The 17,771-nt window shown below is 43.4% G+C and overlaps 2 protein-coding genes across 4 annotated transcripts; both read left to right on the top strand.

The window, feature by feature from the left end:
- The first annotated feature begins 242 nt into the window (after positions 1-242).
- On the top strand, positions 243-6,202 carry rae1 (ribonucleic acid export 1). Of its 3 annotated transcripts, XM_029432842.1 has the most exons (13): positions 244-428; positions 1,064-1,176; positions 1,305-1,409; positions 1,605-1,697; positions 1,792-1,878; positions 1,960-2,046; positions 2,389-2,460; positions 2,567-2,674; positions 2,887-2,993; positions 3,175-3,250; positions 3,976-4,170; positions 4,303-4,388; positions 5,595-6,202. In XM_029432842.1, coding segments are annotated over exons 2-13 (1,107 nt in total). In that variant the 5' UTR covers positions 244-428; positions 1,064-1,086; the 3' UTR covers positions 5,596-6,202. The 3 variants fall into 3 exon arrangements, with proteins under 3 accessions (XP_029288700.1, XP_029288702.1, XP_029288701.1); XM_029432840.1 differs by lacking the exon at positions 5,595-6,202 and having other exon boundaries at positions 243-428; positions 4,303-4,392; XM_029432841.1 differs by lacking the exons at positions 244-428; positions 5,595-6,202 and adding an exon at positions 499-647 and having other exon boundaries at positions 4,303-4,392.
- A 1,546-nt stretch (positions 6,203-7,748) lies between these two features.
- Positions 7,749-17,359, top strand: LOC115008339 (RNA-binding protein 38-like). The gene is made up of 4 exons (XM_029431886.1): positions 7,749-8,195; positions 10,367-10,490; positions 11,008-11,062; positions 15,564-17,359. Exons 1-4 carry the CDS (start codon positions 7,983-7,985, stop codon positions 15,904-15,906), a joined length of 735 nt encoding a protein of 244 aa, XP_029287746.1. The 5' UTR covers positions 7,749-7,982; the 3' UTR covers positions 15,907-17,359.
- The last annotated feature ends 412 nt before the right edge of the window (positions 17,360-17,771 follow it).

Raw genomic sequence — 17,771 nt, forward strand, 5'->3', positions numbered from 1 at the left:
CTTGTATTACTACTGTCACATGAGCACTTCTTCAGAGCGTCGTTATTACCCGCCTCACATGATGCAGTCTGTTGTGCACTCCACGAGCAGTATTATTATGCATTATTGTGGCAGACAGACGGTGACGTGAGGCGACATACTGACCAAGTGTAACCGAGTCTACACTTTTCCTACACGGCCCCTGTACTGAGATAAAGTATCTATCGACCAGATACTGAAAACCAAGTGGCTGTCCAAGAGTGAAGAGAGTGTGACCTGCTGTTGTCATACACTGCCCCCAAGAGGCTATTCTTGTCGTTGCTGGCTTTTGCCGGGGACGAACATACGTCACCAAACTGCGACAGACCGAGGAACTAGCGCCACATTTTTGATGCGCCAAATTGTTTTGGTATTTCCAGCTCTCATCGCCATAGTTTAACATATTCGGGGTATGTATTTTCATCTATTTATGATACTGTTCTGCAGCATGTTTAAATACGGTGTTTGAAATCGAAAGTACATTTGCTACCTGCCACACTACATGGTCTTAAAAACCGATTTAGCTAACTTTAGCTAACGGTAGCGTTGAATTATCACGTTATTTTCGGACCCACGCAGTGACCTAAAATCACTACATCCTCTCAAACGTATTTTAAACACCACACACGGTAAGCTGCACACACTTTGTCACGTTAGCAAGGTAGCTAAAGCTAGCATTAAGAAGCTAATAGGTAACTGATAGACGTTAGATGGCGTTAACATTAGCATCGTCAGTGGCAACTGTTTGGGTTAGGGTTCCTCATGTTCCTGATAACTAACCTGTATCAGTGTTAAGCTTGCTAATCGAGTACTATGATAAAGATCTGGTAGCAAACGCCATTTCGTGTAATGCTGTAACGTTAGATACCTCGCGTTTTACACAATACATTATTTAATTGCTTAAACGCCTTTTTCGGGTTCAACGCTGCGTTCAGTTTGCATCAGCAAACCTGTTACCATGATTTGGCTTTCGATAACATTGAAGACCGACAAATGAATGTAGTCTGCTTTTGTATGAATGACATGCCTCCGTCTTCTCTCTCAGGCGTACATTAGTGTTGATGTACGATGAGTTTATTTGGGACAACCTCCGGGTTTGGAGCAGGAGGGACCGGTGTCTTCGGCAATGCAACAACAGACAGCCATAATCCTATGAAGGTAACTCAGCGGCCTATAGGACACAATCATTTAATGGCATGATCTTTATGAATTGATCTTTATGATGGCTCACTGATAACTGTGCCTTCACCTGTTGATGTTTTTCTTTTTTGTTTATGCTCCTGCAGGATGTTGAAGTGACTTCACCTCCAGATGACAGCATCAGCTGCCTGGCTTTCAGTCCCCCCACCATGCCAGGGAACTTCCTCATTGGAGGATCCTGGGCCAACGATGTGAGTATTTTTTCAATTATAATAATAGTGTTTAAACATAAAATTGGCGTATAGTAGTAGATTGATTTAGTGAAGATTATGGATGATCATTTTATTCAAGAGATTTGAGTACAGTCTACTTCTGCACTAGATAATGAGTATGCAGTATGCTCACAAGTAAACACAGTCTAACTATGCGATATCATCTGACCTTAGGTCCGGTGCTGGGAGGTTCAGGACAATGGACAGACTGTCCCCAAAGCCCAACAGATGCACACAGGTCCAGTGCTGGATGTATGCTGGAGCGACGTAAGTCTCATCACACTAAGTAATCTAAGCTCTGTAGTAGATGCTATCTGCTGGTCCATGGAGTAATTTATGATGTGCTATTCTCTTTAACCAGGATGGGAGTAAAGTCTTCACGGCTTCTTGTGACAAAACTGCCAAGATGTGGGATCTTAACAGCAATCAAGCAATGCAGATTGCACAGGTTGGATGAGAGCTCGCAGACAAACTATGTGGTAAGAATGGAGCAGAATCATCTTACACCTCTCACCGTTTCTCCTCACAGCATGACGGCCCGATCAAAGCAATCCACTGGATAAAAGCCCCAAACTACAGCTGCATCATGACTGGCAGCTGGGACAAAACACTTAAGGTACAACAGCACATTTTATGTGTATGTCTTTTGAAAATACATACACTTAACTTAACACTCACTTTTTGCATTTAGGGTTCCAAGGACATCTTGAAAAAGACCACATTGAAATATGATTGACAATTATGCTTCCAAAAACTATTTGTGCTAAACTTCCTTTCTGTCAGCTCTGGACAATCAGTATATTATAAATCAACAATGGCCACTATTGAGACTTTGTTCCTTGATGTAATTGTGTGGTCACCATAATGAACACTTTAAAAGACCTAATCAGAGAGTTGCAAATCAAACTCTGTAATCTAGCACGGAGAAACATAACCGCTTTTCTGTTCTTGTCTTCAGTTCTGGGACACCCGCTCTCCCAATCCCATGATGTCTCTGCAGATGCCAGAGAGATGCTACTGTGCAGATGTTGTAAGTGGGGTTTATGAGTAACACTTGAATTGTAAAACTTAGTGAGTAGATAATTAAATATGTGGCTTTGTGTGTGTGTTTTAACCTCCCTGACTGTTATATGTAGGTGTACCCCATGGCGGTGGTTGCCACAGCAGATAGAGGCCTGATAGTGTACCAACTGGAGAACCAGCCCTCTGAGTTTCGCAGAATAGACTCTCCTCTCAAACATCAGGTGAATTTTCGTCCTCCATGAAATATGTTCTCTTTGTCCTTTTCTACTCCGAATATCTCTCTGTATAAATCGTGCCTTTCGTTCTGGTAGTTTGAATGTACATCCAGATGAATTTACTTTAATGCTAAATACAGAGGCAAACTTAAGATAGATATTTAACTTTTCATGTGATTGTCTTTTGATCCAAAACATTCTCTGCCCTGGTTCTACAGCATCGCTGTGTGGCCATATTCAAGGACAAGCAGAACAAGCCCACAGGCTTTGCACTGGGAAGCATTGAGGGCCGAGTGGCCATCCACTACATCAACCCTCCAAACCCGTGAGTGTCTAAAACAATCCATTTCTTCCAAGTGAATGAGTTTTTGAAGTCTTGCTACACGTGTTCCTTTCAATCCACTGAAGTGCAAGCATGTTTGATTATTGTTTTGGTTTTATATAATTTGATCGATACTCACTTTTAAAGTATATATGACATGAGTGTGTTCCCTGATCCCATTCAGAGCCAAAGATAACTTCACCTTTAAGTGCCACAGGTCGAATGGAACCAACACAACCACTCCACAAGACATCTATGCTGTAAGTTGTTCTGAATTTCTAAAACAGTGTTGACATAGTAAAAGAAGTGTGTCCTTTGTGCTCCTAAATTACATTTTATTAACATATTTGTATTGGAACATAGACAAATGTGACCAGTTTGTGGACTTTCTCAACAGTTGCGATGCAAAGTGCTATAATACATTCTGCTTGTCATAATAGTGAAGACCCACAGTATGTGGAACTAAGGACATTAGTGATGGGTGACTTGGATCGGGCTAAACTACAACCAAAATGCATGGAATTAATTACACCTGTGCTTTTCTTGTGACGTTTCATATCTGCTGTAAAACAGGTCTGTTAATAGTGTTTCAATATCTGAGATCAATATTAATGTGAATATGGCTTCAAATGAATGTCATTTGCGTTTTTGTGTTTCTGTTTCGTTTGTCATAACCACAGATTTTTTTTTTTTAATGCAATTTGGTAGCTACCATCTTGCTGTATCTTTCCAAAGACTCCACCGTTACAATATAGTAACAACACCTTTTAGAAATATCGTCCACTGCCACTGCCTATACCTGCAATGTGATGTGCTTTTATGCCTAATGTTTTTGTTTTTCTGTCTTGTCTTCTGGAGCTTCGGGTCTAGAACATAAATATTATTATTATTATTATTATTATTTATAGTCACTCTGATACACTGATCAGCCTTGTTGTAATGTTTCATCGGGTCTCATCTACTGATTTCCATTTTCTCCCATTAGGTCAATGCCATCTCCTTCCATCCTGTCCACGGCACACTGGCTACTGTGGGCTCAGACGGGCGCTTCAGCTTCTGGGACAAAGACGCCCGCACCAAGTTGAAGACCTCAGAGCAGCTCGACCAGCCGATTACGGCTTGCTGCTTCAACAGCAATGGCAACATCTTTGCATATGCTTCCAGTTACGACTGGTCGAAGGTAGGAGGTGTAAAATCTTTACAAAAGTTTTGAGCAGTTGTTTGTATTTTACTACAATAGTTGAAAACTCTACGCATGCATCAGGCCTTCTCTCATATTTTGTAATATTGTGCTCTCATCTGAATTCCTCAGGGACATGAGTACTACAACCCCCAGAAAAAGAACTACATCTTCTTGAGGAACGCCGCCGAGGAGCTGAAGCCTCGGAACAAGAAATGGTGAGAGAAGGGCAGCCACTGTCTGTAAACCTGGAGGCTGTAGTCGCCGTAGTGGGGCTCCCCCACTTCCTCAATACCTTTCAAGGCAGCCCATGATCATTGGCATACATGAATGTAGGCAGTTAGGATCGACATGATCGGACAAGTACCGTATTTTCCGCACTATAGAGCGCACTGGATTATAAGGCGCACTGTCAATGAATGGTCTATTTTCGATCTTTTTTCATATATAAAGCGCACCGGACTATAAGGCGCATTAAGCGAAACAAAACAGTCAGATAAGTCAGTCAGTCAAACTTTATTAAACGTGTTCACAATAACTCCCAACCTTGTTCAGTTGTAACACGTAAAAAAAACAGTCTGATACCGCCAAATGGTCTTCTTTACTTGGCGCAGGTCATCTTCTTGCTTCCTCCACTTCCGTACCATTGATTCATTAATGTTGAATTCTCTCTATTCCCATGTTCTACTGCGTGACTGATAGCCTTGAGTTTGAAGTCCGCGTCGTAAGCGTCTCTTGACAGGTGCCATTTTGGGGTCCTTATACACACACACTGTAATATTATGGTGAAGCACAGTATGTATTACTCCGCGACGCGGACTACGGTAACCGTAATGCTGCAAGCGGTGTGGCTTTGTAGTTTACCAAAGTCGTACTAAAACATTTTGACAGAGCGCCGTGTACCACACAAAATCGCTTCGTGATCAGGAACCACAACCAGAATTAATCCATATATAAAGCGCTCTGGATTATAAGGCGCACTGTCGCTTTTTGAGAAAATTAAAGGCTTTTAAGTGCGCCTTATAGTGCGGAAAATACGGTAGGAATGGTACTGTACTGACCTGAGTGAAGTCATTTTGAAGGCTGGTGTAGTTTTTGCAGTAATAGTGTATTTAAGCTGCATTTGCATCTTTACAGTCAGGCATTTTAGGATGAAACCTGATGGCTTTAGAAGAGAATTGAGGCTTTGTAGTGTATTCGATGGCATTAAAAGGTATTTAAGGACTGTTATTTATTAAATTATGGAGATAACAATGAAAATATTTAAGCAATATTGAACATAGGCAAGCAGCTGTGATTTGATTTTTGTCTGCTAATGTTTATTCTGTGCAAAAAGGGACACAGTAAACACCCTTTCAGAAATAAACAACACAACAATGAAGTAAAATGTTATTTGTGACTGACTGCTGCCTCCTGTCTTTTAGATTTGTCGTGCCAAGTCGCATCTCTTGTGGGGAAATGAGGAAGACCTGCTGCTTTAGTGTGTGTGTGTATACGCTCGAGACAGACTCCTTCCTTTCGGCACCTGGACCAATGCCGTGGTGCTGCATTCTGTGCATGGACCAATCAGAGGGGTCTACCCAATCTAACACTGATGACCGCTGCGTGACAATTGGTCGTAGAGGTCATCATAGAAGGGGAGGGCTTTATTTGTCATTCATCTTGATGTTTAGATTTATTTTATTTTTGTGTCCAACTCCTTATTTTTTTTACAGCTTTCCAAAGACTCTTCATTCTCTTATGACTTGCTCCGTTGTTTAGCTCCATGAATGAACCTGGGATGTAAATTATATAAGTGCATACTATTAGATTTTAACATGTTTACTCCAACCTGAGGGAATAGGTTAAAAATGAACCTATTGTTTGCTGTATAAATGTTTGTTGGGGATTCACATAACTGTATGGTGCATGCAAAACCATGAAACACTATCTCATGTTTCAGCTGTAATTCTATTCATCGTGTGGGTCTCTGACACTGGAAGTATCACAACATCAAAATGATAAACTTTGGACAACATCTGTATCAAAAAGACCCCTTCTGTCTACTTGTTTTAACCAGCAGGTGGAGTATTTTCCCCTTTAAGTGTCTGCAGCAGTTACCTGTGGAGAAGTCAAAGAGCTGAGGTCAGAGAGCTAAGCAGGACAAATGAGATCAAAGCATGACAGGGCTTCTGCATCCAGGTTAAGTCCTTTTGACTGGGATACACAGCTGGAAATGAGGGGATTTATCAAGAGGATATGAATGAGGTAGCATGGGCAGCTACAAAGGCCATGTGTGAAAAGTGAACCAGTTCATAGAGGAGAAGGTGTGAATTAAATGCCTTTTTATTGAGGTCATTAGAGTATCACCTCACTGTTAGCTTGACCCTTGGTACTTAGCAGTGGAACTCCAAGACACCATGGGCGGGAGGATTTGCTGCTGCGATAGTTCCCTGGCTCCTTTCAGCTTTCACACTAGTGACACTAGTACCACTAGACCGCTGTCTCCTGGACCGTTGATGCAAGCTGCACAAAGTATCTTTTAAGTAAATGAGTCCTCCAGGTTGACTGGACACGTGATCATATATTCAAATTATTGGAAGGTCAAGCAATTAGAAAACCTACTGTTGGATTGAACTGTTCCTCTGGACCCTTGGATCTGCACAGAGGTTATCAGTGTGAGTAGCATGTAGGGACGCGTAGAGAGCGTAACTGACACGGGGGGAAAAAAGCTTTGAGCTAAAGTTCACACTTGTTCCTTATTTATAGATTGTGCCAATCATTTGCTTTTATGATAGCTATAATTGGTGGCCTGTTGTGGCGGGACCAATAAAATGTGTTACATTGTACTTAAACCAGTATATTTCACAAAAACACAGCTATGTTTCCTGGTCTGGACTTTGATATTGCCTTTAAAAGGGAATAAGAAATTATATATAATATAATTATCAAAGTTTAAAATTACTCTCATGTGGTATCTTGCACTGTAACACTATTCCATACTTTTGTATAATATATTGTGAGACTACATTAGGGAGATTAAAAGTACATGAAGTATATTCTAAAAGTAAACACTGTGATGTGATTTCCCTTTATTATATGTCCTATATTAAGTGATAGGACATTTTTTATTTGAAGATTACAAATAAACATATTATAAAGTAAGGCATAAGAGTTTATTTAGAGTTTTAGGTGAAGTGGTGTGGTTTCCACTGTCCTTTTGTTTCAGCTGCACAACTCGTACTGTTGCTTCCTGTTCAGGATATATGTGCCATGTCACGATTATAAAGTCACAGTCAAAGCATAAAAAGCATACTTTAACGACTGCTTATTATAGTTTCTAAATGTGATTATAGACCATAAGTTGAGACAGTTACTTCTTCTTTACAGTAATACATTTACCATGTAGCAGAGCCGCGCTTTTTGCCGTACAGTACGGGCTTTTCTTTGTGTCTTAAAGGACAAAAGCAGGTGCAGCACGGTGCCGAGGAAGGCGGACCAATGGGAGGAGCCGCTGCCCAAGTTGGCACTCAGCGGTTACGCTGATTGGTTAAGACTTGTATGTAGGCGTGGTCTCAGTCGCGCCGTATAAAACCTCCCGGCACTTTACTTTCAGTGGCTAAGAAGAAGCAACTAGTTTGGATGCGACCCGGAGGAGCTCACACAGCGTGAATCATAGTTGTCATCAGGTTGCTACAACTTTGAGCGAAGGTCATAACACGGGAGGAAAACTGCGCCATAATATAGAGCCATTTTTGTTTTACTAATGCTGGGACGTTGTTAAGCGCTTAGTATATCCTCAGCGTGCCTCCGGTCTTCTGCCCGGCTGACCAATGCTTCTGCATCAGTTCATGAACGGAGCCCTGGAAGTCATGCATCCCACAACGCTTCAGAAAGACACTACTTTTACCAAAATCTTTGTCGGCGGACTGCCATACCACACGAACGATGCCTCACTGAGAAAATACTTCGAGGCCTTTGGGGACATTGACGAGGCTGTTGTGATAACAGACAGACAGACCGGTAAATCCAGAGGATACGGCTTTGTGAGTACAAACAGCCGTGCACCACAATATCCACCGTGCGACCAACACGGAGCTCTCATTCACAACTTTAACACCACCTTACAAGTTACTTCTATGCTGTCATTTCCTCATAAAGCTAAGTTCCTGAAGATTGTCATCAAGACACGCTTGTTTTTAGTGTCTGCGTAACACTTGCTTGCATTGTATGTGTGACTCCCTCTCTCTCTTCATATGGGAATTTATATGAATAAATATCCATTCTCATTATATCTACTGTGTGTAGTCATTCAGATACATGTCAAAGGCAATCCTCCACTGGAGCTTACTGGAATAATTGCACAGCATCGCTGTCTTTTCGCCTGGCTGGCTGTTATTTTAGTGTAATGAGGATGAGGGATCACACAAGTTGATGGGTAACTAAGAAGATTATATTTCAACATATGTCTCATGTCCAACCCCCCACCCCGCCAATATAGTCCCCCCTTATTCACCCCTGAGCAGCCCCAGCTTATGGCTTTGTGTGTGTGTGTGTGTGTGTGTGTGTGTGTGTGTGTGTGTGTGTGGCAGTGTGCACTCCTTGCTTGCTTTATATGGTTATTTTGGAGCAGTGTGGAGGATGACCTTGCACACCCTGCCCTCTTTTGTCAAGGACCATAGCAGTCGGCCATAGCACATGATTTGCATCACATCTTGGCTGTTGAGAGAGAAAATTCCTACATCAACAAATTGGCTCTCTACAAATGTATCATTCATTTCCCCTTTGATCTCATCTTTTAGAATCTGTGTGGACAGTCCAAGCTGTAGAAAATACGCTGAAGTTCAAATTTAAACTGAGCTGCCTCTAGTCCAGCCTGTATTCTGATCTCAGCTCATGATGTGAGGTGGGGAAAGTGCCGTTTCCCACTACATTAATCATCAATCCTTGGTTTCTTTAAATCAGATGAATAATGTCTCATTTAAATTTACAATAATAGGTGACTTATCCTGTTCAAGGCACACAAAGATAGTTATTCTCGCTCCGACACAAAGAACAGAACAGCACAAGAAATGCTAATATTTACCAGAAGCTTAAAAAGACACATCAGCACGAATGCACTGTCTGGCCAAAGAAGGAATGGAAAACTGTTATGTGTGCATGTTTACTTCTAAAGGGGGAATTGTAAGACTATTGCTCTGGGTGTTTACATATCAGCTCCCAGAGGAAAGCTGTCCTGTGAGTCGAGGCTGGTGTTTCAGGTTAAACAGGCTCAGGGCGATGTGGGTGCTGCCCGGGACAAGATGAGCATACCCGTGTCAGATCAGCATTTTATACTTCTTATGTGCCATGAGGCAAACTGCTTATTCTGAGCGCTCCAGTTGGAGAGGTAGCTGGCAGCAGGAAGGGATGGAGGGAGGTGCCCAAAAGCTGAGCGCACCTTTTGTTAAACACACTTTAGAGGTGGATTAGTAGAAACACACACACACACACACACACACACACACACACACACACACACACACACACACACACACACACACACAGAGAGAGAGCAGGTCTTTTCACAGTGTAAACACAGCCTTGTTCCTTCCTGGCACAGGCCCTGGAGTGGGATTTGTTCCGGCTCCTTCCACTATGAAGAGTCGTATTGCTTAAAAAAAAATAAATAATTTAAAAAGCAAAAATAAATGTATTTTTTATATAAACGTCCTCTTAAACAATGCAAGCCATGGCCTACATTCACTGCTCGGTCCACACAGCAAGGTGACTGAACCCTCTGAGTTGGCAGAATGTGGAAATTAAAACAGAAGGACTCGTCTAATGCCAGAAGGGAGAGAGGAGGGGTGGACTAATACCAATCTCCTTAATATTTTGTTCCTAATTGGATAAGCTCCTTGTTGCTCTTCCCAGAACCATATTTCAGCAGGTCTGCTCGTGGCTGAGTGGCACTGCTGCCGTGGGCAGTATTCAAAGCTTATCATTGTGCTTTGTTTGTCGTTTTCTTCAAAGAAACAGAATCGGTTAAAAGCCTGTAGGGGGTGGATTTTATGATAAGACTAACAGACCAATTCATGTTTTATGCATTTCGAGTAGTTTTGGTTTTGTTTAGCTTGAATAGTTAATGTATCACCAGCCGGGACGCCGTCTGGACGTTAAACCAGATAATGATTTTGTTCTTGAGAGACGTTGTTGACGAGTCTGATTCTGTCACCAGGTGACGATGGCAGAACGAGGAGCAGCAGAGAGAGCCTGCAAGGATCCCAACCCGATAATCGATGGCAGGAAGGCCAATGTGAACCTGGCTTACCTTGGTGCCAAACCCCGCAGCATACAGACAGGTGAGATATAATGTTAGGCGTCTAGTAAACCAACCATAAAATCATGGAATAGGGTTTGTAATTTAATAATTGTAATTATTTTAATAGTGCGTCATTTTAACCATTTATATTTTCACGGTTAAGAGTATGCTTGAACTCAAACATACAGTCCTTGAAAGATGTTTGGCGTTTCATCAACACGATCACTCATGGAAACCACAAATCTATTAACGCTAGAAATGAAAAGATCCTATCGTTGACTTGACGATAGTCCCTACGGACTAAAGACTGCCGTCCCACGTGGCACATGCTGTTCATATGCAGCATATTTTATTTTTACAAGCCAAATAACTTTCAGTCTCCCGAATGCACACATGCTTTACTGTTGCTTATTACGCATTTGTAACTGTTGTTCCATCTGTGGTAGGTTTGAAAACAGGCACTGCCTCTGTGTCTCCGTGCCCTCTGTGTATTGTTCTATGGTCCTCCTCTGTAAATGCAAATGTGTTTGTCTGACAGCCGGCCTCCTATCTTCCAGGCATATCCATCGGAGTGCAGCCCATTCACCCAGCACTCATGCAGAGGCAGTATGGGTAAGTGAGCGGGAGTGGGCGATGTTGTATTTTACTCTGTGGGACGCCACTAGGCTACTATTTCTTTGACAAACAGGGCCTCTGGAAAGTACATGTCAGTTTCTGTGTCCACATGCAACTCCAGAAGTAGTCTATTAGCATATTTTGAGTTTAGTAGGGCTGGGTGATGTTTCACATATCTGTGGTAATAGAAGAGCATTCCAGAGGTGAATGTGACTCATTGTGGACTTGTGTCTGGAGCCCCTTGGCTCGCGTTGTACCTGCCTGAGTGGGCCCCGTCACTGAACAGGCCTCCGACAAGTGGCTCTGTTGTAGAAACAGCCTGGATAGCGCCTAGGAGCCATGGTCTGCTGGACAGCTAATGAGCAGGCTCCTCACCCCCTGCAGCTCTCCGATATCATCCCTCACCACCGTTCATATGTCACACACAAACGTCAGATCTATCTGGAAGATAACAATAACACGAGAAGTCAAGTTAACTTTTCAAACTGGTTTTCTGTACAGCTTTTGACACAAAGTGCCTCTAGAAATACAAAACTGGCAAATGGCGGCTTTGCTCTGTAAAGATATGAATTGTGCTGAAACGGTTCATTATTTTAACAGCAAACCAATCCACAACCATTTTGATGATCAGTTAACTGTTTAAGTAATTTATAAATGACAACATTAGCTGGTTCTATCCTTTTTAAATTTATTAAAGGACTGTTTTCCTATTTTTATTTTAATGTTATATTTAATTATTGAAGTATTAAGATCTTTGGGTTGGAAAAAAATCAGTTCACCATGGGCATTTTCCAGTTCCATCAATGTTCATCAATGTTTTACACACTAAATAATTGAAAGAAATGATCAACAGATAATTTATTGTGAAATCATAAGCCGCTGCCCAAAATACGTTTTCAGGGTAGAGCTGAAACATTAAGTCGATAACGGAAAATGAACGGACAACAATTCTGAAAATCACTAACGGTTTGAGCTATTTTAAAGGATAAAGGACAAATTCACTGAATCAGTTCAGTCAAAACGAGCTGAAGGTGAAGCTTGCTCTCTGGGGAATTGTAAGGGCACCTTTTCTGACATTTCATGAAATAAATGTTAATAAAAAAATCCAAAACATAACTAGCATATTCATTTACAATGAAATAATCAGTCGTTGTAGTCCTAACCAGTATATGACTGGGAGGAAATCCACAAGGACAAAAGAAGGAACCTTTTTGGAGGTTGATGAACCCAAAACTGCCATTGGAGAAATGTACATCCGCCTCGGACTCCACTGGGAACATGTCCCATCATGTTCCAAGACCGTAGGAGGAAAGTCCCTCCAATGTCCATGGTCCTTCTGCCATAGTGAGCAGGGATGCCACTGAAACCCTGAGGGTTTGAAATGTGGTGCACAGTGCTGCTTTGAGGCTTGTGTCTGACAGGTGCTGGCTCATATTACAGCCCGTTACACACCCTTAAGCTCCTATGACCACCACCACCCCAGAGAGGCGCATGTAGCACCTGTCCGCCCTGCTCTGTATGGCGGGTGACAGGCGCAGGCCTCCCTAAGATGCAGAGCGTACAAGTGGCTTTTCTTTCAACCTCTTCTCCCCCCAACCCCCTTGACAACATATGGTGTGAGGACATGATCTGAAGGTGTGTGTGTGTGTGTGTGATAGCTGTGCTCAGCAGATGCTGTGGACTGTGAGGGCCAGAGGGGGTCACTGAGGCCAGGAACATAGTTTTGATGGAGAGGGGAGGAGTTCTCCTGTGTGCCTGCAGATTGATCTCTCTGTATCATTTTATTTTTATTTTAACTTAATATTTCTCCAATTGCAGTGCTGCCATTACCAGTGTGTCAAATAGAGACAGGCAGGGGGATGGGGTTATTGAGGGGGAGGGTATCCGGGGGTGTACTCTGGGACTTAATGCTTAATGAGGCAGTCTGCTCCCTAGGAAACTCACCTCTCCAGGTGCCAAACAAAACACCTTTTTTTCTTCTCCTGCTGTCAACGAATATTCACAATTAAACAAAGAGGAAAGAAATATCAAGTCTCCTTACAAGTATTGTAAGGTGTTGTTTAATCCCCCCAGTCCAGTCCTGTCTGTTTTCACACCTTGTGTTGCAGTGAGTCATGCGCCGAAGGTCATTTGTGTTATCGTGTAGAAATATTTAGCTGCTCGGTGTGATATCGCTCAGGCTTTTCACATGGACTCATTATGTTGCCTCCTTGATGATGATTACTCCGACCTGTATTTGTAATGTATATGGGCATCAAATGTTTTCTGGTGCCTCCGCCTGAATGACTCTGTCACACATACAGACTGGCGGTCAGCACAAAACCAGCTGACCTATGATCTTCTGGCCGTCATCCACATTCCCCTGCCACTGCCCCACAATCCACTTGGCATCTGGCACCTCTGTGACCCCGGGAGCTCGCTACTGTCCCCAACTCATATTGGCTCCGCTTTTCTCTTTTAGATAGAAGCTGAATCCATCTCTTTGAGCACATACGCCCCACAGCATTAATGTATGGGCATCTCTGGAAGCTGTGTGCGAGTGAATACTTCTTTGTATGTAGCTCAATAGCATTGTGAGGGCAAAGAGTAGATTGCGCTCGTGGGTGGATAGGGGTTACCTTCATTTGGTTATGCTCGCTATGTGCCACTTATCTTGTTTTATGTCTCACACTTTTCCCCTTCACTTGCCAGATGTCTCAGTGAGCTTCTGTAACTTGTTTCTACCAAGCTGCTGTTTGAAATATTTTCCTCAATGGTGGAAATTTCTGATTCCTGAACTTTCTTATTGGCCAATACCTAGTCCGACCAGTGCATTTAAAAACAACAATTTAAACACAAATACAACATTTTAGGCCGTATCAGAGGCATTTCTGATCCTGGTATTGGAACAAATCTACCATCAGTCCGGCTCTTTATATATTTGTTTGTATGCGCCATGTCATAGGTGGGGTTTTCTTGGTTATTCTGAATTTCGGGACTCTTAATGTTTAACTGAGATTACACATTTCTGTAACCGCAATGTTTCTTGATCACATCTCTGTATTGACTTGGACCTTAATGTTATTGCTGACAATATTCCTCCTATCCAACCTTCTGCCATGGTTGCTCTGTGCTGCCAGCTGACCTCCAATGTACCAGCAGAGGATCAGAAGATGTCCACAGTGCAGGACTAATCCCGAGGAGGCGTTTGACAGAAAATGTCTCCCCTCCCTCCTCTCTCCCTCAGCCAGCCCCTCTCCAAGGTGCCAGTGATGGCTTGAGAGTGCAGTGCGGTGTGCTGTGATGGATTGGAGTGCCTTTTTGTTTTTCTCTTTTCTCTTTTGTGTGATATGAGCTGAAGAGGTTTTGCTGATTGCGGTGTGACTCTTTACCTATTATGGCATGGTTTGGGGTTTTCAGTTGTAACTGGTGTGTGGGCGGCTGGGTAGAAGAGAGGGAGGGAGGGTTGTCGTGTGTGTGTCTGTCTGTCCATGCATGCATGCTTCCATCTTCTGCTGTTTTAACTTCACGGCTGCCTCTCATTACTGATCCTCTTCTCCTGGATTGATTTGTATAAGGAAAAAAAGGTCACATTTAAATACTGTCCATGAAGGGACGATTTTAATCTGTACTGAGATGCAGCCGAGGAGCGTACGTCAAAGTGACATTTGTTGTGAGCATCTTGTCTTTGTCTCGGAGTGTGTGTCACAAAAGCATAGTATCAAAGATAAAAGCTTAAAAACCTTTTTTAAATGGAGGAGGGGGGTCTTCTTCTCTCCGCCACAACCATCCCTCTCTGTAAACGACAAACCCAGGAGAGATACTAACTGACTAAAATAGACTCCTAAAGCCCTCTCCCCTTCTCTTTTCCTCCACTGATAAAGTGGCAAAGACAGAAGGAGAGACTGCTCAGTCCCCAGACCCCACGGCTCCAATAAGCTACATGTGAAAGCTGATCTGGCAGAACCAAGCGCCCAAACCTGATGAGCTCCCCCTGCCACCGTCTCCTCCCCCAGCTAGCATCATCACCTGGGATTGTCGGCACGAGATTTTCACACAAAGGGAGAACTAGGAGACTTCTGCCTTCATGTTACTTCCCTTTTGTGTGTGCGTTTGTGGCGCGAGTGAAGAGCAGCAGCTGTTAAAACACTCTGTTGATGCCTGAGCTTCAAAACCTGCCAGTAACGGCTGACTCTGTCATTCACCCCTCACACCCCCTCCCGTCTACCTCAGGAGGCCCTACCAAACAGGTTTTGTAGGTTTTACTAACCGACACAGACTGAGGGTTGAGTCACCTTCGCCTCCTAACCTTCTCCGCCTCTCGTCCATGTAGTCTTTAATAACAGTGGATATACTTGTGAGAACTCCAAGTTCTGAACACCAACAGAGAGTTTATATTGCCGGGGTGCTCGCCCTCTGGGGGCAATGTAAACAATGGAAGCCAGGCTCTGAGATTTCTCTGCTCCGGTGCTTCAGACCTCTGTCTAATAACCCCCCATCTCTTTGTGTCTGTGTACAGGTTGGCCCAGCCATACATCTACCCACAAGCCTACGTGCAGCCCAACCTGGTGCTGCCCTCTCAGGTTTCCTCCTCCGTCAGCAGCAGCCCCTACATGGACTACAGCGCAGCCTACACCCAGTACGCCCAGGCAGCCTTTGAGCAGCAGTACCCGTACGCCGCCTCCCCAGCCAGCTTCCTGGGCTACAGCTACGCCACAAGCCCCACAGCCAGCGCCGGGTCGGCCGCTGCCACAGCAGCACCGGTCACCGTCCACCCCACCCTCTCCTCCGCTGCCGGTCCAGGCCAGGCGTTCCTGCACTATGCCCCGCAGCAGCACATCCAGCCGGACCGCATGCAGTGAGCCTGTGAAGGAAACTGGAGGAGGAGGGAGTAGTGGACGAGGACCTTTGGACAGATGGCAAAACCCTGCAGGTGACCCAGCTATCATCAGCAGGGGCTTTCAGGAAGAAGAAAAAAAGGGGTGGGACGATTGCACTATACGATCAGGAATGAGCCGCTTGCTCATTTTGTTAAAGGGTTGGGAGGGGTTGAGGACTGTCAAGGTTCAGGTTGAGAAGCTAGACAGCATAAAGTATGTGGTCGCTACAAAGGGCTTCCAGAAGCTGACACTTCATTTTTTATTATATTATTATTATTATTATTATTATTTTTATTGTCCTTTATTATTGTATTAATGTCGATGTTTGTTTGTATGCCATTATTATCAATGTTATCATGTTTTCTGGCTCAATCAGTGGAAGTTCTGTGTCCATGGTACATATTGATGATGGGAGAGCTGTCACACCTCTTCCCTCCCGACCCCGGAGTATCTGGGGCGGATATGAAGGGCACTGCTGCTTTAGGACACTCGGGCACAGTCAGATGTGGGGTGCAGGGTGAAGGCATACAGCCAGCCTCTCTGTGGTCCCATCCTGGTGCCGTCCACAGTGAGGGTAGAGCACTGACTGCCCCATGAACAAAACCTCCAGCGTTCAGCTCCACAACACAGGAGGACGACGAGAGATTTCACCTCAAGGACAAAACGGAAAGAACGTTTCAGTATATAAGACAGTGGGAGCTCCATTGTTTTTGAGACTGATGTCAGGACTACACATTTTTTTAAAATTCTTATTAATTAAAGAGGCCTTAATAAAAGAGAAACTTCTTTTTGAATCTCCTGATTTTTCAAGCGCTCCCTCCCCCACCACAGAACCAAGTGCAGAGAGAGTTTGTAACGGGCCTTTCAGCAGGCGGCCACATTAATCTGGCTTGCTTGGGTCTTGATCATTTCAAATGGATGTAGATAATCACATGAAGTACGTGGGCGATGGGGAGCAGGAGCGCTGTGTATCGTTGTTGAAAGGTAGCTGACACTGAGCTCAAACACCAGTGCGTTTCTTTTTCTTCTTTCTCACTGAGATTGTTGCTCTCAAAAGGACATTCATGTACAGCAATTTCAAATGTTTTCAGTCATAAAGTACATTTACAATATTTATATGTAGGTATTTATATGAGGTACTAAGTTCAAATAGCTTCTTTGTTTTGTTACTATGACTCTAGTTGTGGCACTGATATCATTTAATCTGCAGAGGCATACCTGCAGATCCACAGGTGTCTTATTCATTTAGATTTTTGTCCTGTCACCATGTCTGTGGATTTGTGTGCACAGCGACTACAGTAGAAGCTCTTTTGTAGATCCTTGACCGGTTGCATCAGAAATTCTCTAGATTTTTTTCAATAAAGATGTCTTTTACAGTCCCTTCAAAGAAGCCATACCAAAAAAAAAAAACGAAATAAAGACTTTGTACTTTCAAGATGCCTCTTGAGTTCTTCTTTGAGTGTTTAAATGAAGCGCCAAAATAAAAGAAAAAAGGAAACCATAATCCTGTCACCCATTTCAAAATGCCACCATTTGACTTTGTGTTTACAGCATGTTATTGCCGTGTCACTGTACTCAGAACAAAACTAAAAGGCAGATCCTGCTGTGATGATACTGTAAAAACCCTGTGGGGGGACCGGATTCAGTTGTGTGTATGTGTGTGCTTGTTATCAAGGCTGTGTGTGTGTGTGCTGTTATATCCTGTGCAAGAGGGGTGGGGGGTGGGGCAAGAGGCCCAGACTTATCAAGCCACAACACCACCACCTGCCAGGGGTGCTGGGTGTTCCCTCAGCGAACACACGTCTTCTTTCTTACAGTGTTTTGTAATTGGTCAGAAATTGGTTTTG

The sequence above is a fragment of the Cottoperca gobio genome, chromosome 5, assembly GCF_900634415.1.
Source record: "Cottoperca gobio chromosome 5, fCotGob3.1, whole genome shotgun sequence".
NCBI lineage: Eukaryota > Metazoa > Chordata > Actinopteri > Perciformes > Bovichtidae > Cottoperca > Cottoperca gobio.

Excerpts from the sequence above, each read along its gene's own strand:
- LOC115008339 (XM_029431886.1), top strand. The coding sequence starts at position 7,983 with ATGCTTCTGCATCAGTTCATGAACGGAGCCCTGGAAGTCATGCATCCC. Across the intron at positions 10,491-11,007 it reads ACCCCGCAGCATACAGACAG|GCATATCCATCGGAGTGCAG; the intron begins GTGAGATATAAT and ends CCTATCTTCCAG. Across the intron at positions 11,063-15,563 it reads CTCATGCAGAGGCAGTATGG|GTTGGCCCAGCCATACATCT; the intron begins GTAAGTGAGCGG and ends GTCTGTGTACAG.
- rae1 (XM_029432840.1), top strand. The coding sequence starts at position 1,087 with ATGAGTTTATTTGGGACAACCTCCGGGTTTGGAGCAGGAGGGACCGGT. Across the intron at positions 1,410-1,604 it reads GAGGATCCTGGGCCAACGAT|GTCCGGTGCTGGGAGGTTCA; the intron begins GTGAGTATTTTT and ends ATCTGACCTTAG. Across the intron at positions 2,461-2,566 it reads GATGCTACTGTGCAGATGTT|GTGTACCCCATGGCGGTGGT; the intron begins GTAAGTGGGGTT and ends TGTTATATGTAG.